This window comes from Muscardinus avellanarius, assembly GCF_963383645.1.
Source record: "Muscardinus avellanarius genome assembly, chromosome: 3".
In the NCBI taxonomy this organism is placed as follows: domain Eukaryota; kingdom Metazoa; phylum Chordata; class Mammalia; order Rodentia; family Gliridae; genus Muscardinus; species Muscardinus avellanarius.
In genome coordinates, this window is record NC_137788.1 from 36602225 (window position 1) to 36626680 (window position 24456).

General features: G+C 55.1%; 1 protein-coding gene across 1 annotated transcript in view; it reads left to right on the forward strand.

The window, feature by feature from the left end:
* Positions 1-338: 338 nt before the first annotated feature.
* Positions 339-24456, forward strand: part of PTPRF (protein tyrosine phosphatase receptor type F) — a gene marked incomplete at its 3' end in the record, with an annotated part of 74294 nt that continues 50176 nt past the window's right edge. The window contains exons 1-4 of the mRNA XM_080691733.1: positions 339-420; positions 8424-8569; positions 8731-8872; positions 22947-23135. Coding sequence (XP_080547859.1) covers positions 360-420; positions 8424-8569; positions 8731-8872; positions 22947-23135 — 538 coding nt within the window. The 5' untranslated portion in view covers positions 339-359. The remainder of the gene's footprint in view (positions 421-8423; positions 8570-8730; positions 8873-22946; positions 23136-24456) is intronic.

Consider the following 24456-nt stretch of genomic DNA (forward strand, 5'->3'; position numbering starts at 1 on the left):
AGTGAGTTGGAAGATCTGGGATGGAACATCCCTGTACATCCTCCAGTCTCAGTAGCACCTGTTCCCCCTACTGGGGTCCAGAGATGGTGCTGAAGGCCTCCTGCGCTCTCCCTGCAGGGTACTGGGGTTACCCCTTTGACACTAGGATTCTTGGAAAGCCAGTCATTGCACAGTACAAAGCTATTCAGTTGAACTAGGCTGTGGATGGACAGTGAGGGGGAGTGGTGGCCTGGAGGGACATTGTGGATACCAGCTAACTGGCTCTGTCCTTCTCTCTGTCACAGGTGGATTGTTCAGGGCTGCAGCTGGCTGTGGAGCTAGAGCCCTGGGTGGCCCCCGAGCCAGTCCCAGGGAAGAAGATGGTGCCCCTTGTGCCTGCACTCGTGATGCTGGGTTTGGTGGCGGGTGCCCACGGTGACAGTAAGTCTGACTCCTCAATGTGCCATCTCCAGGTTGAAAAGTGACGTTCCTCCTTGCAGGTCTCTGGGATGGGACAGGACCGGTTACTAGCAGATACACCTCTAAAGTGTACCTGGCCCCACTACTTCATAGCAGCATCCTGTGGAATGTCTGTGTATCCCTTAGGCACCATGGGGTGGGGCACGTCTAAGCATGACCCTTTTTTATGGGGCTAGGGTGAGACACAGCCTGGATTCATGTGGTCTTTCTGTTACATGCCCAGGCGTGTGCTGTGTCCACCATTGCAGACTGGTATAGAAAGTCAGTGTGAGCCATGTTTGGGAATTAGCTTGGAAATAGGGGCAGGGGGCAGCACACAGGAAATACATCTGTATGTGCAGATGGTTTGCCAGATGTGCCCACAGGTCCCTGAAGGTTTCAGACGCCAAAGCCACTCATAACTCTTCCCCTGGGCTAGACCCTTAGGATTCAAGTATGGAAATACTGAGCCCCTCTCCCCTTTCACTAGGAACCTTCAAGGCCAAGGGCATCCCTATGGCCCAGGCCCCTCAGCCCAAGATCCTGGGGAAAGATTATGTTACTTGGCCAGCAGGAAGATGAGCTCCATGTCCTGCTGTTTGGGGGGGAACCTGTCCCCTTCTACCCAGGTCCAACTCTGAACTTTGGTCCCTTTACTGCTGCTGCCCTTCCCCCTGCCTGGCACTACAGACTGCCCGCAGCCGCCCCGTCACCATGGTTACCACTGCTTGGTTACTGGTGGGAGGCGGAGCTCAGGGCTGGCTCGGCCAATCCACAGACTGGGGGGAGGGGCGAGGTCGGAGCCAAGGTCCCTGGGGGAAGGGGCTGTTCCAATCCCGGTTAGAAGCCCAGAGGCAGTCCTGGGCCAAAGCCTGGGTCAGCGGGCCAGAGGGCTCCCCACCCCCTCCAAGCTTTCCTAGAGCACAGATCTCTCCCCTTTTCTGCCAGGGCTCATTCTCCTAATGGATCGTTAATTATTCAGGAGCTGATCCTGGAGGGGGTGGCCCTGGAGCACCCCTGCCCTTTGTTGTCAGAGGCTGAGTCCTGGGTGGGGCTGGAAGGGGAAGAGGCAGGAGCTCTTCATGAGAGGTGAGGATGAGGGGCAGTAGGGGGTGCTGAGTTGCTGGCTGGGAGAGGCCTGGGTAGGGAGGGGCAGTTCTGAGAGACTAGACCCAGGAGTCAGGTGAAATCAGGTGGGGGAGTCACACAGAGGGTGGGGTGGTCTCAGGGTTCCGCTGGGGCCAGGGGGAGAGCTGGAGCCTGCAGGGGTAATTGGGGTAGAAGACCTCATCTGGTGTGACTCCTGCTGGCAGGGAAGTGCAGGCTTGTCCAAGTGTGGTCAGCAGCCCTCAGGTACTGAAGGACTGCTCTTGCCCCCGCCCTGAAGGAGCACTGCCTTCCCCTCCTGCCTTAGCTCCGCACACCCAGGCTGCGCCCCTCACTTCCACCCCCCACTCCTTCCATGTTCTCTCTCCCTGTGAATGGCATTACCACCCACCGGTCACCAAGTCAGAAACCTGGGCCTCCTCCCAGCTTCCTCCCTCTTTCCTATCCCACATGGAATCCATTACCAAGTTCTGTTGTTTCTACCTTCTGAGTCTTTGGAGTGCATCCACTTCTCTCTCCACCCCTTCATCCAAGCCACCCTCAGTGCTTGCTGGGGCTTCGGCGTGCAGCAGCCTCCTGATGGTTCCTCTGCCTCCAGTCTCTTCCCTGGCAATCCATTCTTCACTGCAACGAAAGAGTCGTGTTGAAAAGGGAAAGTGCACTGAGTCACTCCTCAGTTTAAACATTGGTCCCCTCCCGCACTGCCTCAGGGGTCAAGGCCAGGGGCTTGGCCTCAGGCTTCTGCCAGCTTCATTCTTCACTGTCCCTCCACCCACAGCCCTGCCATGCTGACTTCCTTCAGTCACTCACCTGCTGTATCCAGGCTCCTTCATCGTCCTCGCTTGCAGTGCATCCTCTGCCCTGCACCTGACAAGTTCCCACCCACCTGGAGCCATCACTTCCTCCAGGGTCTTGAATGTAGGAACCAGCTACGGAAACCAACATTCTGCTTTAGCCAGGGTTGGCGGTTCAGTGGAGGAGACTTGGGCTCCCGCCCAGGTGGGAGCCTGGGCTTTGGGCCCCAGTGACCCAGCTCCAGGAGTCAGGGTCTGCCCTACTGGCCTGTCTTTACACTGCACTCACTTTGGGGTCTGTCCCCCCACCATGGGCAGGTGTGGTCTGAGCTGGGGGGATTTCTCACCAGGGGCAAGCAGCCAGACACAGACAGGGCTGCTGCAGAAGGTAGGGCAGGCGCCCCAGAGAATTGACGACCGGAGCAGCGAAGCGCAGAGTGGACAAATGTGTTTCTATAGGCCTCTTAACGAGACAAATGAATGGGGGCCTGGCCTCGGAGGGGAGGCGGCTGAGAAGCAGCTGCTGAGAGTTAGCCCAGAAGCTCAGCACCAGTGCCAAGCCACACATGGGGCAGGATCCCCGCTCAGTACTGTTCCGCAGCCCGGGCCTGTGGAGCTTCTTGGGAAAGGGAGGTCCTCTGGGGCCAGGGGTGGTCCTGACCCGAGGCAGAGGTTTCTGCTGATCTCACACGTATGTCAAGTGCGAGAAGGAGAAGCATCCACAGGGCCTGCCATCAGACAGGACCCAAAGTGGGGAACAAGGCCTGTGTGTGCACTCCAGTGGGTGCAGGTCGGGGCAGCACAGGCAGAAGCTGGCCTAAACGTCTTGGGAGGAGCCAGGGATGGCTTTTGAAGGAGGGGAGCCCTGAAGGGTGAATGGGCGTTTGCTAACAGGGAATTTTGCATAATGAGGGGGCAGGAATGCCCCTGGACTTCCTCTGAGGAACTCCTGGGAGAGCTAGAATGAGAACCACAGACTCTGCACGGGATGGGGCAGGGTCCAGGACCAGGTGTGAATGGGCCCTTGGCTTATGGCCCAGTTACTTGGAATCATTGGTGCTCAGAGCAGGGTGCCCAACGGCTGGAGGGGTGGGTGTGTGTGGCAGCTGCAGATACAGATTGCCCACCTGAGGAGCTGAGGGTATGTCTGTTTGTGTTTTCCCCTCTTCGAGAGCCTGTGATGCTGGAACCTGGCCCGGTGCTGCACACAGGTTTCCCAGTGCCCTCCCCTTGTGTGTATGGGTGGCCCGTCTAGACTCTGCCCTCTGGAACTTCCGGCTGTGTGCTTTCTCTCTCTGGGCCTGTTTTCCTATTGCACAACAGGTGTAATCACTCCTGCCTGTAAAGGTTAACTGAGGTCACATGGCCAAGGTACCTGGTACCTAGTAAGTGATCCCCCTATTGAAGGCCATGACCTGGGGCCCAAGATTGTCTCTTGGAACCAGGCCTGTCTCTGAGCTCTCACCAGCGTTCACTGGTGGGCCGCACCTTCGGCCTTTCGGGCATGGGGAATCGTTCTTCCTGGACTCCCGCCCTCTGTCCTGGGCTGCTGCCGTGTGTCTGCCCCTGCCTCCTGTGCTGTTGGTATGCTTGTGTGTGCACCCCTCAGGGAGGTGCAGAGCAGCGGGTTTCCTGTGGAGGAGCCTTGTAGGAAGCTCTCTCTGGAGGTGGAACCCGTAGCTTCCCTGGAGGGTGTGTGTCGTGTCCCTCACTGCAGGCCAGCTCCTTTCTCAGGCAGTCTCTTCCCACCTTGCAGGGTCAGTGGCCTATGCCTGAGAATGTCCCAGGCATACCACCGGAACTACTGCCCAAAAGGCCATGCTGCCATGACTCCAGGAAGGGAGGGGAGCCACCCTGACGGGGTCAGGCTGCAGCAGTGAGCACGTGTGACATCTGTGGCACCTGTTGACCACTCTCAAAAGTGTCTTAGCCTCATTGAGCAGTGGTCACACAGCCTGGTTCTGCCTGCCTACCTGCTTCAGATTTATTTATTTATTTATTTTGGTGGTACTGGGGGTAGAACCCAGAGGCTTTCTACCTCTGGGCTATACTCCCATATATTTTATATTTTTTATATTTTATTTGGAAACAGGGTCTCACTAAGTTGCTGAGAGCCTCACTAAGTAGCTGAGGCTGGCTTCGAACCCGTGCGATCCTCCTGTCTCAGCCTCCCAAGCGCGGGGATTACAAGCGTGCGCCACCACACCTGGCTTATTATTATTATTTTTTTTTGTACTGGGGATTGAACCCAGGGGCAGTCTATCTCTGAGCTTTTTTATTTCTTTAAATTTTTTATTTTTTGGTGGTACTGGGGTTCCTGGAAGCCCTTCTACCCCCGGGCTACACTCCAGACCTATTTTATATTTTTTATTTGGAAACAGGGTCTCTGAAGCCAGCAAGGCTGGCTTCGAACCAGCGCGATCTTCCTGTCTCCGCCTCCCAAGCACAGGGATTACAAGCGTGCACCACCATGCCCGGCGTGAGCTTTTTTATTTTGAAATAGGGTCTCAATGAGTTCCCAAATACTAGGATTATAGGTGTGTGCTACTGTGCCTGGCCCTGCCTGGCATCTAACCAGTTACTAGGATGTGATCTGTGCTGGGATGGGGAAATCCAGCTGTGGGACACAGCGGGCCCCCACCTCCTTAGGACCTGGGGTGGGATGGGGGCTGGGTCACGCGGCATGCACACCCAAAGGCAAGGAGATGTGCTCAGGTGGCTGTCCAGGGCAAGCCTGGGTGGAGGGCAGCAGGTTGCTGAGGCCCCAGCTGTGCTCTTAGCACAGTGCTCGGCTGGTGTAAGTGCTCAAAAGGTACTCATAGCAGGAGCAAGTGTGGGCAGAGGAGTGACCAGACTAACCTGAGGACAGGGCTTGGAGCCAAGGCGGTGTGCTGCTATCCAGGGCTCCCCTGGTGAAGCACAGGAAAGGGGGCTTGGCGGGCTCTGGGATGAGGAGGGCTGCTCTTTGGTCCTGGGGCTGTGGGGGTGGATTGGCAGGGAGGAGCCTGCCTACACCCTGCGCGGGGCGGGTGCTGGCTCCCCTCCAGCCTCCAAGGGAGGGGACAGCCCGCGGCTGTGAGCAGCTCCAGCCCTCTCTTGGCTCTCCTCTCCAGCTCCTCAGCTCTGTTTGGTGAGGAGCCCCACCAGGGCACACACACTGGCCAATCCGGTTCAGCAGGTTCCAGCCTCTGGTTTCACTGCAGACTCGTTGAGGCAGGCACGGGAGGGGGACCACTTTCTACTCGGGGTTTCTCTCCCTTGCCAAAAGCAAGGTGTGTGTGAGGGGCTGCAGGCTCCACGCTCCTCCTCTGCTTGCGCCACCCTCCAGTCTGCACTCCCATGTGCCAGGAACTAGTACAGGCACGGGACCTGCCCTGCGCAGGGAAGCAGCTATTAAACACCCAAAATATGGGAAACATTACACTCGTCCGTATAATAAACCATGAGCAAAAGTTACAACTTCATATTCATTGAACAGGGCTGTGAGAAGCAGAAGGAACCTAAATCCAGAAACTGAGGTAGTGGGAATGTGAGGGTGATAAGGGGACAGGAAAGATTTCTGAGGATGTGATGTTTAAATTGAGATCAGAAAAGCAAATAGGAGTTGGTGGGTAAAGAGGTAGTCTAAGAGGTTCCCAGCAGCAGGAGCAGCTTATGCAAAGGCCCTGAGGCAGCAGGGAACATTGCTTAGTCAGGGGCTCCAAAGCCTGGATTCTGGGAAGAGTGACTGGATCATACCTGGGAGGGATTTGTCTATCATGATAGGAGTTTACTTCTTGTGTGTCTTTGAGAACAGCGGGAGGTTTTTGGAGGGATTTGATCAGGGGCAGACTGTCTGTTCTCTGGCTGCTAAATAGATAATAGAGGAGGTGGAGTTGAGTGAGACAAGGCAGGGACACCAGCTTGTTAAGCCAGTGGGGTTTCCGGTCAGGGGGAGGTAGTGTCTGGACTAAGGTGGTGGCGGTGGTGAGATGGAGAGCCAGGAGCTGCTGCTAGGCATCCTCAGCTGTGGAAGAGGGATACACTATGTGGGGGCAGGAGACCCCCCAGTACAGCCTGCGGGGAGAAGCAGCAAATAGTGACAGGTTCTGCAGACTCCTGCAAACCGAAGGCCCCGGCCTCCCTCCGAGGGCAGGTGGGGAGGGAGTGAGGCACACTGGGGGCCATCTCCCTGACTTCTGGTGCCCAGCCGAGGCTGCTCGCGCACCCGCCTCCCCTGCTGGTAAGCGCTCAAAAGATAGTCATAGGAAGAGAAGAAATGGAGAGGCTAGCAGGAGCACCCGCACTGCCCTGGCTCCCGAGGCAGCTGTCCCCACCCATTCTGGTCTCCAAGGCCCAGTTTTTCTTCTCCAGGGAGGCCACAGGTGTTCAGGACAAGCTTAGGACTTAGACTGCCGAGGGTCTGCCCCACGGCACTCTGACTCGACTCCTCGTTTCCCCATCTTTGAGGTTGGGATGATGATAGGCCACCTCATGGGGTTGTTTAAGGACTGGTGATGCTGAGGAGAGCACCGGCTGCCCTCGTGGAAGGCCCATGTGTATCTGTTAATTATTTATTGGGTACTGGGGATTGAACCCAGGGGCATCCGGGTATATACCCCCCAAACCCCCCCCTTTTTTTTTTTTACTTTGAAAGAGGCTGCAAACCTGTCCTCCTCCTTTCTCAGCCTCCCAAGTGCTGGGATTATAGGTGTGGACCAACACACTGAGACCCATGATGGATTTAAACATGGCTGCATATCTCTAAAAAAAAAACCAGAAGCATACAAACCTGTCTCCAGCCATCCCCTCCAGCTGCCTCTGTTCTTCCAGGTTGCAGCCACACTTCCTCACAGTCACGCTCTCCTCTCGACTCCCTCACCGCTGCTCACTCCTCTCCCCCTTTTGGTCTGATGTTGGTCCCCACCAGGCTGCCAGTCCTGCTCTCAACAATGCCCCCACCCACGCCTTGTGAGCTGGGGGTTTTGTTTGGACTCTGACAGGCCTGAACTCAATTCCCAGGTGTAGCACTCACTGGCCATATGACCTTGGGCGAGCGACCTGACCCTCCCTGTGCCTGGAAACGGTGATAGTAACGGTGGTAGATTCAGTGAGTCAAAGTACCTGATACAGAGTGGGTGCTTAGTGAGAGACTGTTTCTCTCCCAGGGCCCCGGCCCGGCCTGAGTTCATGGGCACTGAGCAGGTGATCTGAAAGGTCATTTCTCACAGCATTAGCCCTCCCTGGAGCTGTTCATTGGCCTGATTAATAGGAAATGGATCCGCTGTCAGGATTAAGGAGGCATTGCCACATCTTCATGAGCCAGGTTTCTCTGGGCTTGTGACCCTGGGTGGTGGGAGTGGTAGGGCTAGGGCTGTCGGTTGTCCCTGGCATGTATACCCGCGTGACATGCGTGTGGGAGTAGTGTCTGAGCCCCTTCCTTCCTCCCCTTTTCCTGCCTCCTGTGGAGGAGGAGCTGCTCCTGCTCTTGGGAGGCTTTAACCCAGCCAGGGGAGAGGGAGGGAGGGGCAGGTTTACAGGAAAGCGTTCACCTGGGAAGACATCCAGAGACACTTAGGAGCTGGAATGTCTAGGCCTTTGGGACTGCTGGTATGTGGGGGGCGGAGAGAGGAGGACTCATGGTTCCTGGCTCTCGCCTTGGGGTGAGTGGAGGTCCGTCAGCGAGATGGAGGTGGGGGCCTTCTCAGGGAGATGCTGGGGCTCTTCCCGGAGGGCAGTTCTCTGGCATGCCTTGTCCTGGCGCTTGGAATGCTGGGGATGGGAGAAGGAAGCAGGGACTCCAGACTCAGATGGTAGGATTCAGATCACTCTCTGCCGCTTACCAGCTGTGTCATGTTAGGAAAATCCCTTAACCTCTCTGTGCCTTGATTTTCTTGTCTATAAACAGTAATTATAGCACCCACCTTATAGGCTTCAAAGAGTTAATAAACATTCAGCTCTTTGAACTGCACCTGGCATGTATTAAGCACTATGTAAAGGTTAGGTGTCGTTATTACTGTTTCTATAAGTTTCATGCCTTCCTCTCCCCTGACTGCCACCTGCCATGACCACGCCTTGATGGCTTGGTGCCTCCATCTCTTTTAGGCAAACCTGTCTTTGTTAAGATTCCTGAAGACCAGACGGGGCTGTCAGGAGGGGTAGCCTCCTTCGTGTGCCAAGCCACAGGGGAACCCAAGCCTCGTATCACGTGGATGAAGAAGGGGAAGAAAGTCAGCTCCCAGCGCTTTGAGGTGCGTCCCCGGGTATAAAGGGGGTGGGTACCTTTGAGGTACTCTTCGGTTTGGTTCTTAGTCTCCCACCCTGCAGGTGTTTTGGAGGTGGGAGGAAGGTTGGCCCCGAGCAGTACCCCATATCCCCAGCAGGCTGTGACCACTTGTGTCTCCTCTGGCAGGTGATTGAGTTTGACGATGGGGCAGGGTCGGTGCTGCGGATCCAGCCGTTGCGGGTGCAGCGAGATGAAGCCATCTATGAGTGCACAGCCACCAACAGCGTTGGCGATATCAACACCAGCGCCAAGCTCTCCGTGCTTGAAGGTATGTGCTGGAGGAATGTGGCACAGTGAGTGGGTAGGCTAAGGCACGGGGAGGGCCGGCCGCCCTGGCCCTGCAGTGGTAGAAAGGAGGACTGACCACCACATTGGCGTGGGTGGCAGTTCGTGGTGAGCAGGCCTGGGTCACTGGCTTATGCTGGAGCCAGCTGTGTACGTGGCGCCTTTATCCTCCTGTCCACCAGGGCATTGCTCGGGTGGAGTTTGGGTGTGACTTGAGGCGTGGAGGTGCAGTGGGTCCCTTGGGTTATGTGGCTGTGGGTGAGATTTTCATGTGGAGCTTGGCTGTGGGTGTCAGGTGTGTTCCTATGCTCCATGAGCAAGGGTGCCAGGCTGGGGATTGGGCTCTGTAATGTGACTTCAGTGTCGTCTTTCACTTGGTGGCTCCTCTGTCCATTCACAAAACTCCCCAGCCTGCCTTGAAATGCAGAAGCCACCTCACTGGGTGCTGCCCCCATGTGCTCTGAGTCCTGGCAGAATGGGCCAGAGCCTGGTGGAGCACAGGGAGCAGCTCTCTCTGAGCCAGGCTCTGCCCAGAGGCAGGGGAGGGTAGAGCTTCCAGAGAGCTGAGAGGTTTGGTTTGGGGGTTGGGAGGGCAGAGGTTGGGAAGCTGGAGGGCCCAGAAAGAAGGGGGAAAGAGCAGTTCAACCTGAATCTAGAAATTGGAGGGAAAATCACACAGAATCCGACTGAAAAAGGAACACTTTCCTAGGGACATCGGAAGTTACAAAGAGATTGGGGGAGTGGCATGATTATACCTTAGCCACAGTGGATTTATTTGTCTGAATACATCTCTGTGTGTCTTCAAAATTTAGCATTGAAAGCCAGGCATGGTGGTCCAGGCATTCTGGAGGCTGAGATAGGAGGATTGAGGTCCACAGCCAGCTGGTCTCAGCTCCTTAGTGAGGTCCTTTGCAACTCAGTGAGACCCTGTTTCAAAAATACCTATTTAAAAAATAGGTAGAGCTGGGGGTGTAGTTTGAAGGCTTAATGCCCCCTGGGTTCCATCCCCAGTACTACACACACACCAAAAAAAGAATAAAAAAATAGGGCTAGGAATGTAGCTCAAATATATACCATTGATTACTGGTTTCTTTTTCTTATTATTTATTTTGGTACTGAATCCAGAAATATTTTACTTCAGAGCTACACTCCCAGCCCTTTTTGTTTTTATTTTGAAACGGTTTTGCTAAGTTGCTGAGGGTCTTGATAAATTGCTGAGGCTGGCTTTGAACCTGTGATGCTCCTGTCTCAGCCTCCCAAGTCCTGGGATTATAGGCATGCACCACCATGCCTGGCATTGCTTTATTTTTTTTTAAATATAACACCATTTTTTAAAGATTGAAGAGTATGGAATAGTACATACAAAAAAATTATAAATCACTCGTTAGCCGGCATGGTAGTGCGTGCTTATAACCCAGCATTTGGGAGGCTGAGACCAGAGGATCGCAGTTCGCGGACAGCCTCATCTACTTAGTGAGGCCCTTTGCAACTCAGTGAGACCCGGTTTCAAAATAAAGAATAAAAGAAGGGGCTGGGGTGTAGCTCAGAGGTAGAATGTCCTTGGGTTCCATCCCCAGTACTGGGAAAAATAAATCACTCGTTAACCTTTCTTTACTAATGTTATTTCCTTCTGGTCTACTTTCTGTGCATGCATACGTTTTTTATGTTTATATAGAGAAAAGGGTTCATATATTGCCCAACGATTCGTAGACTGCTTTTGTGTGTGTGTGTGTGTGTGTGTGTGTGTGTGTGTGTGTGTGTGTAGTGCTGGGGATTGAACTCAGGGCATTTTGCTTTTGACCACACCCCCAGCCCTATTTTTTTATTCTTTGTTTTGAAGGAGGGTCTCACCAAGTTGTGGAGGGCCTGATTAAGTAGCTGAGGCTAGCCTCTAACCTGCAATCCTCCTGTCTCAGGGCTGTGGGTAAACTGTCATATAGAAGTACCTAATTGAGTTAGGCATGGTGGCACATGCTTCTGATCCCAGCGCTTGAGAGGCTGAGACAGGAGGATCGCACAGGTTTGAAGCCAGCCTCAGCTACTTAGTGAGGCTCTCAGCAACTCAGTGAGACCCTGTTTCCAAATAAAGTATAAAATAGGTCTGGGAGTATAGCCCAGAGGTAGAAAGTCCCTGGGTTCCATTCCTGGTACCACACACACACACAAAAAAAAACCACCTAAATTATCCTAAATTATTTAACTATTTCCTTATTGTAGGACACACATCTTCTCAGCTTTTTGCTTTTTTAAATAGGTGCCATATGTGTCCTTGAAGATAGTTCACTTTCCTGATTATTTCCTTATCCTAGGTTCATGGAAGTAGAATTGTTAAGTCAAGGGGAACATGTATTTCAAGCCTCCAAATTTCTAGAAGACTTTTTTCAGTTTATACTCCTGCGAAGCAAGGTGCAAGAGGTCCTCTTTTCTACACCTCTTCACTAGCAGTGGGAATTACCATTTGAAAAAAATCTTGCCAAGTTAATAGGCAAAAAATAACATCTCAATTTAATTTCCATTTCTTTGATTACAAGAGCAGTTGAACATCTTTTCACATTGGCCATTTCTACACTGTGGCTTTATGTGTTTACACGTGCATCCATTCAGTAACTCTTGCATCTGTGTATCTTTGTGAATCAGAGTCTGCGTTTTTCATAAGCCCTCAGCATAGACACGCTGTAAAGGACACTGGTTAAGCCAGGGGACTCTAGACTGTCTTCTCACTGTGTGACACTGGACCAGGAACTATGCCTCTGAGCCTCATTTGCTCCATTTGTAAAGAGGGATATGGTACCCTCCGTGCAAGCTGGTTTGGAGGATTAAGTACCAGTGTAGTTAAACCCTTCCCAGGAGTCTAGGGTGAGTAGCAGCTGCTCTTGGGCTGGATGGAAGCTGACGTTCTTTTTTTTGGTGGTATTGGGGTTCCTGGAAGCCCTTCTACCTCCGGGCTATACCCCCAGACCTATTTTATACTTTGTGTGTGTGTGTGTGTGTGTGTGTGTGTGTGTGTGTGTGTGGTACTGGGGGTGGAACCCAGAGGCTTTCTACGTCTGGGCTATACTCCCAGACCTTTTTTTTATATATTTTATTTGGAAACAGGGTCTCACTAGGTTGCCGAAAGCCTCACTAAGTAGCTGAGGCTGGCTTCGAACCCGTGTGATCCTCCTGTCTCAGCCTCCCAAGGGCGGGGATTACAAGCATGCGCCACCACACCCGGCTACTTTTTTATTTTTTTGGAAACAGTGTCTCTTAGGGGCTGGCTTCGAACCAGCGCGATCCTCCTGTCTCCACCTCCCAAGCGCGGGGATTACAAGCGTGCGCCACCACGCCCGGCTGGAAGCCGACATTCTAAGGCCTAGACAGGAAAGCTGAAGGCACTTGGCTTCCGTGCTTCCTGGTATCATCTGGGTGGTTCTGTCTACTTCATCCAGGGGTCCTCTGGGGCAGGCCCAGAGGGGCCCAGAGGACTGGCTTTGGGCCAAGATCATTGATTACTGAGGCCCACCCCCGAACCCCCTGCCACTTGGGACCTAGGAGTGAGTATGTCAGCACTGCCCTCTATCCGGTCAGCATCTGCCCTGCCTGGGCTTTTGGGTGGTGGCTGAAAGGCTGGAACTGTGGCTCCTGTCCCAGAGGGCAACTTCTCAGGCAGGGGAGCAGGGTCTCCTTGTTAGTACTGAAAGAGAACTCCTTGAGACAGACACAGTGGCATATGGCTGTGATCCCAGTACTTACAAAGCTAAGACAGGAGGAGCGCAGGTTCCAGGCCAGCCTCAGCAACTTATCGAGTCCCTGTTTCAAAATAGTAGAATGCTCCTGGTTCAGTTCCCAGTACCCCCCCCCCCAAAAAAAAAAGAACTCTCCAAACCCTTAAGTTCTCTGTCTCAGGAGTTCTTCTAACTCCCTGGAAGCTTTATCTTCATTCATTCATTCATGGTACTGGGGATGGGACCCAGGGGCATTCTGAGTTATACCCCAGCCCTATTTTATTTATTTTCTTGGTACTGGGGATGGAACATAGGAGCATCCTACCTCCAAGCTACACCCTTAGCCCAATTTTTTATTCTTTATTTTGAAACAGTCTCATTAAGTTACAGAGGGCCTCACTAAATAGCTGAGGCTGGCCGCGAACTTTTGAAACAGGGTCTTGCTAAGTTGCGGAGGGCCTCACTGAGTTGCTGAGGCTGGCCACAAACCTGCAATCCTCCGGTATCAGCCTCCTGAGTACAGACTTGTATCACTGTACCTAGTAGCTTTATCTTTTCAAGGATCGAGGATAAGGGTGGTTTGCCTGAGGGATAAGAGCTTGCTCAGATTTACAGCTGATCTCAATCAGAAAGGACCTTCCTGGAGAAGGGATTCTTTCTCAGGGTTGGGGTATGTTGTTTGTTTCCATGTGGTGCTAGGAATTGAACCCAGGACCTTGTGCGTGCTGATAGCCACTGAACTACCAAACTGGAAATTAGGGGTACATGTTTGGGCCTCTAGGGCTTGGGAAGTGTCTGATGGGGATATGAGAAGATGGGATAGGCCCCTGCCCAATCCTTAGAGCTGATGGAGCTGTGGGCCTGAGTGAGCCCTTCCCACTCCTGAAACATAGTACCCGGAAAACAAAATGCTGACCTGTGCTGGTCTGTGTAACCTTGGCCAGCTTTGGACTTGGCAGAAAGGAGTGCCAGGGGCGGAGCCAGAGGGAAGCAGCCCAGACTGTGACCACCTCTACCCTGCTCCCCAAGCGGGCCAGGGAAGCTGAGGTGCATGCAGGAACGGGATGAAAAGATGGCTTGACTGGGATGAAAAGATGGCTTGACCAGGGTTTGGGGGGAGAGGAGTCAGGGCCATTCTTGGGAAGCCCTGCAGGTCTGAGGAGGGGTGGGGAGAAGATGAAGCTAGAGTGTAAGATGAAGTTGACTCCCTTACCAACGTCATGTTCTGCATCTGTCTTCCCAAACCCACAACGGAGGGCTGCCCAGGGCTACCTGGCTAGCGCGAGCCCGGCCTGCATGTCCGCTTGGTGCCCTCTGCCCCTGCCTCACTCCACGCCAGGCCCAGCTTCCCTCACACCAGCTCCCTGTACTGAGACACTCCTGCTGCAGCCTCTGGGGCACTGCCAGGCACTCCTGGCCTCCGCCCCCTGCCTTTAGAACAGGCCTGCCATTCTCCGTGTGGCTCACCTGGCCCCAGTGACTGTCCCAGGATGTCTGTCCCTGCCCGAGCTGGGTACAGGGTGGGGGTGCCCAGTACAAGCTGGCCGGGGGTGAGCCTGTCCTGGGCTGTGACGTGCAGGGGCCCCGCCGCCCAGCGTTCCTGTCTGAGTGGTAATTGAAGCCATTAGCGCGCCAGCCTCTCCCTCGCCGGGTAATGGCAGGAAAAGCTCTTCTCGCTCCACACTCTTGAGGCGGCGGCTGAATCACTCCCCCTCCAACCCGCCCCGCTGCTGCCACTGAGACAGGGAATCTGACATTTTCCCTCGTGAGGGAGGGGGAGTATGGGGGGGAGGGGAGACTGGCCTTGATTCTGTGTCTTTCCCTTGAGGAGGTGGGGGACAGTGAGGGTCTGCAGCTCAGTCTGGAGGTCATGGACTCACTAAGGACAGTGGGATCAGGACCAGACAGAGCCGTGGTGGGGAAAGCCCTAGGAGGAGGCCGGAGAGCCAAAGGTGTGGGCAGGGCCCTGGTGAAAGGGTAGGTTTGGAAGGGACATATAGCCTTAGGAATAAAGGCTGTGGGGTGGGACGCGCTGTTTCTGACTTGTCCTGGGGGCCAGCATCGGGGGCTCCCGAGTGCTGGCAGCCATGCTTGTCTTGTGGGCAATGTGCACTGAGCGCGGTGCAAGTGCCTTGTGTGTAAGGTAGTAAAGTGTGGGGTGTGGGGTGTACAGCAGGAGTGTGCCTTATAGACTTTTTGTACACAATGGGATGTGCAGCGGTGGGGGGCAGCAGGGGAGGGGTGTGGTATTGCAGCAGGTGGTGTGTACCTTATGGGCTTTGTATGCAGCAGGCAGTGTGTGTGTGTGCACGGTGTGTGCAGTGTGGAGTGTATAGCAAGCAGGTGGTGTGTGTACACCAGGGAGTGGGGGTGGGCTATATAGCTGGTAGTGTCTACCTTACAGGCTGTGTAGACAACAAGAGGAAGTGACCTGAGCTGAGTGTGTGGGGTCATCCGGTGGGCAGTTGTGCCTGGACTCACTATCTCTGGAACCCCACAGGACCCTTGCTTGGTTCTGGTAGGCAAAGGTGGATGTGGGACAGCATGGTTGTGCTGAATGGTTCTTAGCGTATGTGGAGGCACCTCCACAGTTCCTCTATGGCCGGGCCAGGAGGGAGGGTGCACCATAGAAGGACCCTGCTCAGACCTGCCTTCAGGAGGTGTTGGGACCCTCTCCTCTCCCACCTTTCCCCAAGCCCAGGCCGCCTTCTGCCTGTTCCTACCTGGCTGTGTTGTCTCCCATTTGGTCAAGACCATAGCATCCATGCCACATGGCCCAGGAGTCCAGCTATCCAAGTGGAGAGCCTGGTGTTGCTACCTGAGGATAACCCCTGGGAGGGACTGCCTGGCAGGCATATGGGCAGTGTGTGTGGGGGGTGCGTAGCAGTCCTGACCAGGGCTGATGAGCAGCACAGGACCCTGTCCTGCAACATCCTAGGCTGCAGATGTGTGTGCCTGGACAGTGGACAGGTGTGTGCTTTCCCAGAGTCATCTCTCCCTGTTCTGCCTCCTCCCTGCCCCAGGCCAGTCTGTTCCACTATCCATAGAATGACTTGAGCTGGTGTGGTCGTGCACGCTTACAATCCCCGCACTTGGGAGGCTGAGATAGGAGGATCACACAGGTTCGAAGCCAGCCTCCGCTACTTAGTGAGTGAGGCTCTCAGCAACTTAGTGAGACCCTGTTTCGAAATAAAATATAAAATAGGTCTGGGAGTATAGCCTGGAGGTAGAAAGCCCCTGGGTTCCACCCCCAGTACCACCAAAAAAGAAAATATATAGGTCTAGGAGTGAGCCCAGATGTAGACGGCCCCTGATTTCATCCCCAGCACCACAAAAACAAAAAACAAAACAAAATAAAAAGCCATAGAATGACTTGACCCAGGCCTGACTGTGAGGGGTGGGAGTTTGTGTGAAGGACTACTGCAGACAGAAATCTGGCTTTCCAAGTGGTAGGATGTGCCCCTTTCTGTGGCCTGCGTCCATGTATTTGGGTAGTACACTATTTTTGCAGGAGCTGGAGCTGTCACTTCCCTGACTTGCAGCCACAGAAGACAGAAAGGGCCCTAGAACCTAGGCCAGTCTCTGTCCTGCCCCTGGCAGCTGAGGCGTGTGCATACCTCCAGTCTAGCAGCTTGTGACCTCTGACTTGCCCTGGGCTTCTGTGACTACAGCGGATTTCAAGACCATGCAGGCATGAAGTTCCATAGCCAGCTCCTGGAGGTTCTGGGCCACAGGTTTAGCAGTGGGAGGTGGTTGTGCTGAATGTTGTATAGATAAATACTGCTGAGGCCTCCTTAAAAGTCAAATCCTCCGTTTCTTTGGTCCCTGGAATCCTCCACTTTTTCTAGTTCTGATTTACCTTCAAGGGCTCAAGTGGACTCTGTTCCTAAAGGCTCCTCCTGTGCCATGGATATCCCTCCTGCCTCTTTTTTTTTTTTTTTTTTTTTTTTGGTGCTAGGGATTGAACTTAGGGGCATTTTACCTTCCAGCTACACCCCTGGCCTGATTTTATTATTTTTTATTTTGAAGCAGGGTCTCACTAAGTAGCTGAGGCTGGCCGTGAACCTGGATCTTCCTATTTCTGTTTCAGCCTCTCAAGTACTAGGATTACAAGTGTGTGCTACCACGCCCGACTCCTTCCTGCCTCTTTTGACAGCCACAGATCCCAGGCACCTCTCCTGGGGCCATCCTGGCCCCCTCATCCCTGTAGTCACAGGTGCTTTTCAGGCTTACTCCCCTTGTCCCCAGTCTCATGATTACAGTGGGGCCAGCTACTCTGAGAACAGCTCTTCAAGTTGGAGAGTATAAGTGACCCTGCGTGGACACATTCTCCATCCTTGGTAAAGTACCCCCTCTGCCTGGATGCCAGGGGAGAGAAGATTTTATTAAGGGGAATGACAACCAAATGTATGCTTCAGAAAGCTCCCAGTGGGTGCAGTGGGAAGGAAGGAGCCCAGCACGTACCGCCAGTGAAAGGTAGATGCAGTCCAGGCAAGAGCTGGCATTGGCCTGCACTTGGCGTGGGTAGGGGAGGAAGAGGAGATGGATTACCAGCAGGTTAGGGAGAATAGTGGTCTGTCCAGGTTCCCATGGGATCGCAGAGGCAGGAGGCTCGGGGTCCCTGACTCTAAGGCTGTGTAGGCGGCGGTGCCATTTTCAGATCGAGGAGGGGGCCAAGTTTGAGGGGTAAGTTGTGAGTCCACTTAGAGTCAAGTGTGCACAGGCATCCAGGAGAGGATGTCAAGGAGATCTTTCGTACATTTGCCTGGCACCCTGGGGGACATTTAGAGATGGGAGTGAAGGCTGAGGAATGGAAACTGTCAGGGAGCCAGAGCCAAAACAGGAGAGGGAGCCCAGGAACTGACTCCTCGTGTCGGGAGGAGGTTCCCGAGAGAGCTGGGCAGCCAGGAGTGTGAGGCTGTGGCAGTGGAGGCGAGGGAAGTGTGTGGAGGAGAGGCCAGGCCAGGCGGGTGCTGGGGAGTGTCCTCTGATTTTGCTCTGCATGGCTGTGGTTGGCCTTGGTGAGCAGGCTGAGCAGGCGGGTGGCAGCTGGGCTGCAGGGGCTGAGGAGTGAGTGGGAGGCTGTCAGTGGTCTGGAGTGACTGAGAGTAGGGCCTGAACCTAGCGGGGTGTGTGGATAAAAGAATCTCCCTGGAATAGGACTTAGCTGGGGGAGGCCCAGGAGGGTCCAGTGTGCACCACCGCCTGGAACCCAAGTGTGGGCTGGGCATGTAAGCAGGGGACGGCTGCTGGGCTTGCTGGCTGTATGTGGTGGGGCGGCCTCACCAACCAGGTTGAGCAGGGCGATATGGTGTGCCAGGGAAGCCCGAGGGAGGGGGGATTACTGAGATGGGGGAGGCCGTGGCTGCCGACGGGCCCCAAACAGCTCAGATTCAAAAACAAAACAGGCTTTTAAGATGCCAAGTTTGATGAAATCTGAGTGCTAGAAGAGGTGGGAGTTTTCTCTTGGAAAAACAGCTGAAAATCGAGACTGGAAGCTGCGAAGGGAAATGGGCCCAAGGCTTCCCAGGCCCCCCTTACTGCCTGGGAGCCCAGGGAGGGGGCTGGTCTCTGGGTGTGAGAGATTTGCAGGTCTGAAGAGGCCTTCTGACTGGCTGGGGATGACTTGGCCCTGCCCCTGCCGAAGATAGAGTGCCTCAGTGACAGGAACCAGGTGCCTTGGTTTCTCTGGAGTCCCTGCAGGGCAGGGGCGTGCTGGCAGCCCCACCACCCACAAGGTTTCTTCATGTTTTCAGCCTCTGCGGGTCTCGAGGTGCACACGCCTCGGCATAGGTGTATCTCTGATTCTGCATGCCTCCACATGTGTGTTTCCATCTCCGCATGCACGCCTCTGGCTCTGGTTGAGGGAATCTGTTTCCACAGGTGCCTGTCACTGCAGATGCCCCTCCGTACGCACATGTAGGTTTCTATTTTTGCACCTGTCTCTCTCTCTGTATATGTCTTTGGGTCCCTGGCTGTGCATGTTTCTAAGTGCCAGTGTGTTCAGACGGGGTGAGGCCAGGCTCAACACTCATGCTTAGGGGAAGGGTCAGGCTCACAGACGGAGCCACCCCAGGGAGCCTCTGTATGTGCAAGTGAGTACATGCCTGTGTGCGCAGACGCCGTGGAGCTGCGTAAACACGGGTGAGGAGGTCGTGCTGACAGACGGTGCTGCCTGCCCTGGGACCCTGTAAAGCGTCTCCATCTGTTAGCATCCCTGGTGCAGCCCCCTCCCTCTGGCCCAGACTCCGCCTCAGGCATCCAGGCTAAGCTGGACAAAGAGACCTGTGTGTGCTTTCTAGGGGCCTCAGCAGCCTCCCTCTCCCAGTCACTGAGCCTGTCTAAACTGATACTCTGCCCACCCCCATCCTGTCCTCATCTGTCAAGACCCCAACACATGCCCCAGGTAATCCTGCTCAGCCCACAAAGCTTTCTGCCTCCCTGTCCAGGGGTTTCCTATTCTTGAATCTCCCTCCTCAGGAAGCCCCTGAGATAGCAGATAAGCAGTGGAGTCAGACTGACCAGCTCCACCACTTCAGGACCTGAGCCAAGCTCCATCCACCCCAGTCCATCCTTAGCCTCCCACCCCAGGCACACACCCTGCCCTCCCTCTTCTCCCATGGCCTGAGGGACCCATGAAGGGGGACAGGTCTGCCAGCAGCAGAGGCTATAGGCCAGCACAGATGGATGCAGGGGCCGTACATGCACATGTGCACACTAGGACAGGTGTACACCCTGGGCAATGAGTGTGCATGCTACCTATGCAGGGAGGCAGAATCTACAAACACTTGTCAGGCTTGGGCTCCTGATGCCTCTGAAGTCCCCATGGGCTTCTCTTTCTGCCCGGGAGATCCTCTTTTAAGAGGATGGAGGGTACCGCCCAAGACAGATACTGCGGATGCAGGACGCTGCTGCGTCTCAGAGGCGGCTATGTGATCCTCCGCACTGTGCTGGGCAGCCCGGTTGGGGCAGGGCTTGCCCTATAGGTGGAGTCGGAAAGCCCAAGAGGAGGACTCCTGGAGTTGGGGAGCAGGGTCCTGGGAGGGGACGCAGCTGTTCCACCCATGCGGGGGTGGGAAGGGCGGCGCCCAGTCGGACAGAGAAGGCGCGCGCCCGCACTGAAGCAAGTACGTGCAGCCCTTCCACCGCGGCACCGCCTCTTTGCTGTCGCCATGGTTACCGGGTGGCCTGGAAGGGGGAGGGGCCTTGGCGCAGGCCACCCCTGTGCTAGCAGGACGCATTTAAGGGGCCTCAGCATGACCCGTGCATTCTGCCTTTGGGACGTGGGTGCATGTGGGGGAGGGGTCCACGTGTGGGGGACACTGGGGTTCACTTAGCAGTCCATGAAAATACCAGGGCTTATGGGCAAGGGGCCTGCAGTGGTGGAGCTGCCGAGTGGACCTGGGTGAAGGCACAGTATCCAGGAGGGCTGCCCCAGGAGTGCCCCTCCCCTTCCTTCCCCTGTACTGCTGAACAAGAGTACTGGAGCACCCCACCAACCTGTGTCACCGGGTCCCATCTCAGATGTAACTGAGTGACCTTGGCAGGCCGCTAGCTCTCTCCAAGCCTCCTTTAGTTCCTACACCTCCTAGGGTTTTGGTAAAGATTGTCATTTTGTAACGTATGCTAATACAGTACCTGCATCAGAGTAAATGTACCATATGTGGAACCTTTCATCCCTCATGCCTGGGCTTCGGTTTTCCCAATTATTGATGGGTTTGGCGTGACCGTATGATAACGGCTTGAAAATTTTGCCCTGGTCCTTCACTTGAGTGGTTCAGGGCAGTAAGGACCTATCCTCTGTGAGTACTTGGGCGGGTGAGAGTGATGTGCCAGTCTGTGGATGGGTCAGTTAACATGGGCTTTGGGCCAGACATAACAGGCATCAGGAACCACTGCCCTCCTTGACTCTTTGACTGCTGGAGGCTCCCAGGTGAGGACAAGAGGCACAGCTGGGCACCCCTTGGGCTAGAGGCCTCCTGTGAGGCCACTTCCCCTCCTGGAGGTGGCAGAACATCAGCCTTCCAGCGCTGCCCAGAAGTCTAGTTGGTGCAAGGACCTGGCTTTGAGGTCCCGCTGTTTTATGGGCAGCTCTCCACACTTGCTGGTTTTAGTCTCTGGCGGCAGTGCCTGAGGGATCATCTGAGCCAAGGACGGAGCCACTGAGGGCAAGATAATTGAGGGAGGCAAATTAATTGTCCTTAATTTGGCGTAAATCCCAAAGATCTTCCCCGTGTCAGGAATTCAGAGCAGATTCCTGGGATATAGAGCCGCAGATGTTTTTTCTTCTTTGCTTCTCCTTGATCAGTACCTAGTGGCCCTGGCCACTCCTCTCCCCTCAGGTAGCAGTGAGGTCCAGGGAGAGCCAGCCTGGTGCCCTGGTAAGCAGGGTGGCTGCAAGCAGCCCCCCTGTCCTCCAGCTGCTGAAGAGGCATGGGGAGGAACCCCGGCCTCGGGTCTCAGACCATCCTGTGAAAGCAAGGGATGGCGGAGCTCGAGGAAGCTGACCCTTGCTGGGCCCCCCAGGCCTCATTTCAGTCCTCCCTCCATACTCACATCACTGTTTAACATAATCCTTTGAAAAGTCAGGGTGCTGTGGCATCTTATTTACAGTCAAGAAGAGGCTGGGCTTACATCTGGAATGTATAGGCTGTGAGTGGAAAAGTGTGCAGCCAGCTCCTGGGGAAGGCTGGGGAGGTGAGGCAGCTTTGGGAATCCTCCTGCTCCCCAACCTGCAACCCCTTCTTTGATGGGCCTCAGCCCCTTTGGGATGCCCTTGGCAGTTGGAGGCGTGTCTTGCTCCTGCCTGTTGGGGCTCCTTCAGCTTCCTCTCCTATCTATCTACTCCATTAACCACTCCCCCTGGGCCCCGAGAGTCTCCAGAGAGAGCCTGCTCTGCTGCCAGCCTTTACTTCTTCCCATCTGAGGATGCCACATGCTTTTTGGCATGGGAGCCTGACCTCAGGCAAATGTTTCTACTCCCCCATCTTGTTCTGGGCCTGTGGGAGGGATGTGCAGAGCGGTGCTGGTCTCCTGGCCTCTCCCACTACAGAGCTCTGCTTTCTTGCCAGAAAGTGGACAAACAGCAGATGTTCCCTTTGCCCCCTGTTGGCGTGCCTGGCGCTTACACTGCTGGAGAGGCACTGCTGAGCCCTGGAACATACTTGGTAGTTTTGTCCTGATGGGGAAGACCTCTTACCAAGCTAGAATGGGAGAAGCTGCCCAAGCCCTAGTTCTCACTTCTTGTCCTCCCCAGTGGCTCAGCTCTTGCTGATTATACGATGTCTTCTGATACACCCCGGGTGTAGTTCTGTGTCAGATGCCCCCAGTGCCATTTCAGCTTTCGTTCTCATGGTGGCTGTATGAGATGAGCACTTGGAATACAGGGGCAGACAAAAACAGACATACAATAAGGAAGCACCCAGGCCCTAAAACTATTTAGTGGTGAAAATGGAAGTCCCACTTGGCCTGTACTACTCCAGGCCTGTCCTCCCAGCTCCTCAGTGTCCGAGGGTGGAGAGCAGGCAGCCTTGCCGCCTCTGCCTGTTAGGGCTGCCGCAGGAGTCCTCGTGCAGTGTGTGTTGGCGGGGGTGGGGGCTTGCTGCTGATGTCCACTCCTGTGGGTCCCATGCAAGTGACTGCTCTGTGGACCACCAGTCCTTGGAAAGTTTTGGGAAAGGGGCCAGGAGGAGTTTTGCCTCCCCTCACCAACTTTTGGAGTTTTCATGGAGCCTTTTTATGACCTCAACCTACACGTGCTCAAGCCTAATTCCGAGGCCTGACCCCAGCTCCCAGGGCCAGGATCCAGTGAAGGAGACAGCTGAAGTCAGGGCTGCAGTGGAGAGTGGGTCGGGCCAAGTCAAGTTAGAAGAGGATCATTGATAGAGAAGGGTACCCAGGGACAGTGGGGCTCCCCCACATGGTGGAGTTGAAGGCAGAGGAGGAACACAGCGGTACAGGCCAGGGAGTGGAGGCTGATGGCACAGCCTCCTGCTGGGCCATGGCTGTTGCTGCTGTGGAAGCCATGCCCCTCCTTCACAGCCTGGTGTCCATGCAGCACTTTCTGCAGCAGCCAGTGGAGCATTGATCCTGGTTCTTCCTGGGGCCTAGAGAGATAAGTGCTGATGCCTTCAGTCTGAGGCGTTGATTCTGAGACCCAGAAACTCCCTGATAGGGCCCACTGCAGCTTCCGGTCCTGCCAAAAGTGTAGGACCTTGGCTCCTCACATGAGGGTAGCCCTCACATTTAGACATCGGAGTTGGGGGAGGGAAGGGTCCCGTGGGGCTGAGCCAGCCTGAGAGGTCCTAGATGGGCAGGGCCAGCCTAACATGCACGTCACTCTCTTGTCTGCAGAGGAACAGCTGCCGCCTGGGTTCCCCTCTATTGACATGGGGCCTCAACTGAAGGTGGTGGAGAAGGCGCGCACGGCCACAATGCTGTGTGCGGCTGGTGGAAACCCAGACCCCGAGATCTCTTGGTTCAAGGACTTCCTTCCTGTGGACCCTAGCACAAGCAATGGCCGCATCAAGCAGCTGCGTTCAGGTGAGCAGAGGGTGGGGATCGAGGGATCACAAAGACCCTGGGAAAGGCCTCTTGCCAGAACCCACACAGGTCACTGGGGAGGGTAAGATATTGCTCCGGGACTGCCTAGCCCAGAGAAGAGGACATTGCAAAGAGAGTGGTCAGCTGTGCCTTTACGGTCCTAGGATTGTCAGACTCCAGACTGGGCCAGCTCTCTCTCCCAGCACACATGGTGTGCCAACATGCAGGCTCCACAAAGGTTCCTGTGGGTATTTCTTCTCCACTTCCCCTGAAGCCTGTGCTAGAGCTGGGAGCGTGCTTCTCTTTGCTTTAGCGGGCTTGACTAGGGAAGGGGGGCAGTGATGCCTGATTCATCAGGCTTCAAAAAGCTGGACTTCAGGGGCCTGGAACCAGAGGGACTTACTGCCATCCCTCGGCCACCAGAGCTGTCTCCTCTGGATGTCTCAGTCGAGCCAACTTGGAGCCCTGGGAACAAGGATGCCCGTTGTGACCAGGCAGGAGGTGTCGCCCCATTGATCGATCTGCCTGCAAGGCTCCCGCCAAGGAAATTGATTCAGATTTTGTGGGAATGGAGCGGGCGGGAAAGGAGGCTCTGAATCAGCGTGGCTGTCTTCTGCATCTGCCGCCAGCACAGGCTGGACCCGGAGACCTTGCTCCAGAAGCCCTGCTAGTTGTGGGGTGGTGGGCCTTGGGTGGAACGGCCGGCACTGGCCAGAGCCCCTGCTGCTCATCAGCTGTGATGTCAGCACTGAGAAGGATGTGACTCTGCCCCTCTTGGGACCCTCTGGCTTCAGAAGCACCCCACTGCTCCCTGGGATTCCAGCCACTCCCCACCAGTTCCCATTAGGCGCACACCCTCTCAGCGTTCAGGGAGAGGAGGGAGATGAGCCACCCAGCAGGGCAGGATTCCTGCCCCAGCCACGGCCGCCTGAGACAGCCCACGAAGTGTTAGCTCATTTAATTTAATTAAAACTCAACAAGATGGAGGCAGCTGTAGCGCAGTTAATTAAAACAGCCATAATCAAGGCAGGAAACGGACCGGCAGTGTTTGTGGCCGCTGCCCAGTGCTGCACAGCAGCCGGCACAGCGCGACTGCTCTGCGTCTCCTCCCGGGTCCCCCAGGCCTGCTCCCCGAGCAGCCAGACAGCTCTCCCTGCAGGCCCGACTCTCCCCAGAATGGCATGGACTGTCTGTGGCAGCAGCAGTTCTGGGAAGCCGTGCCGTCTCAAGCGTTGGTTCATCAAGTATTTATGTGGTGCTTACAGTGTGCCCGGCCCCGTGCCACCCCTTCCCATCATCCACTTGATGCTGCTCAGGCCTC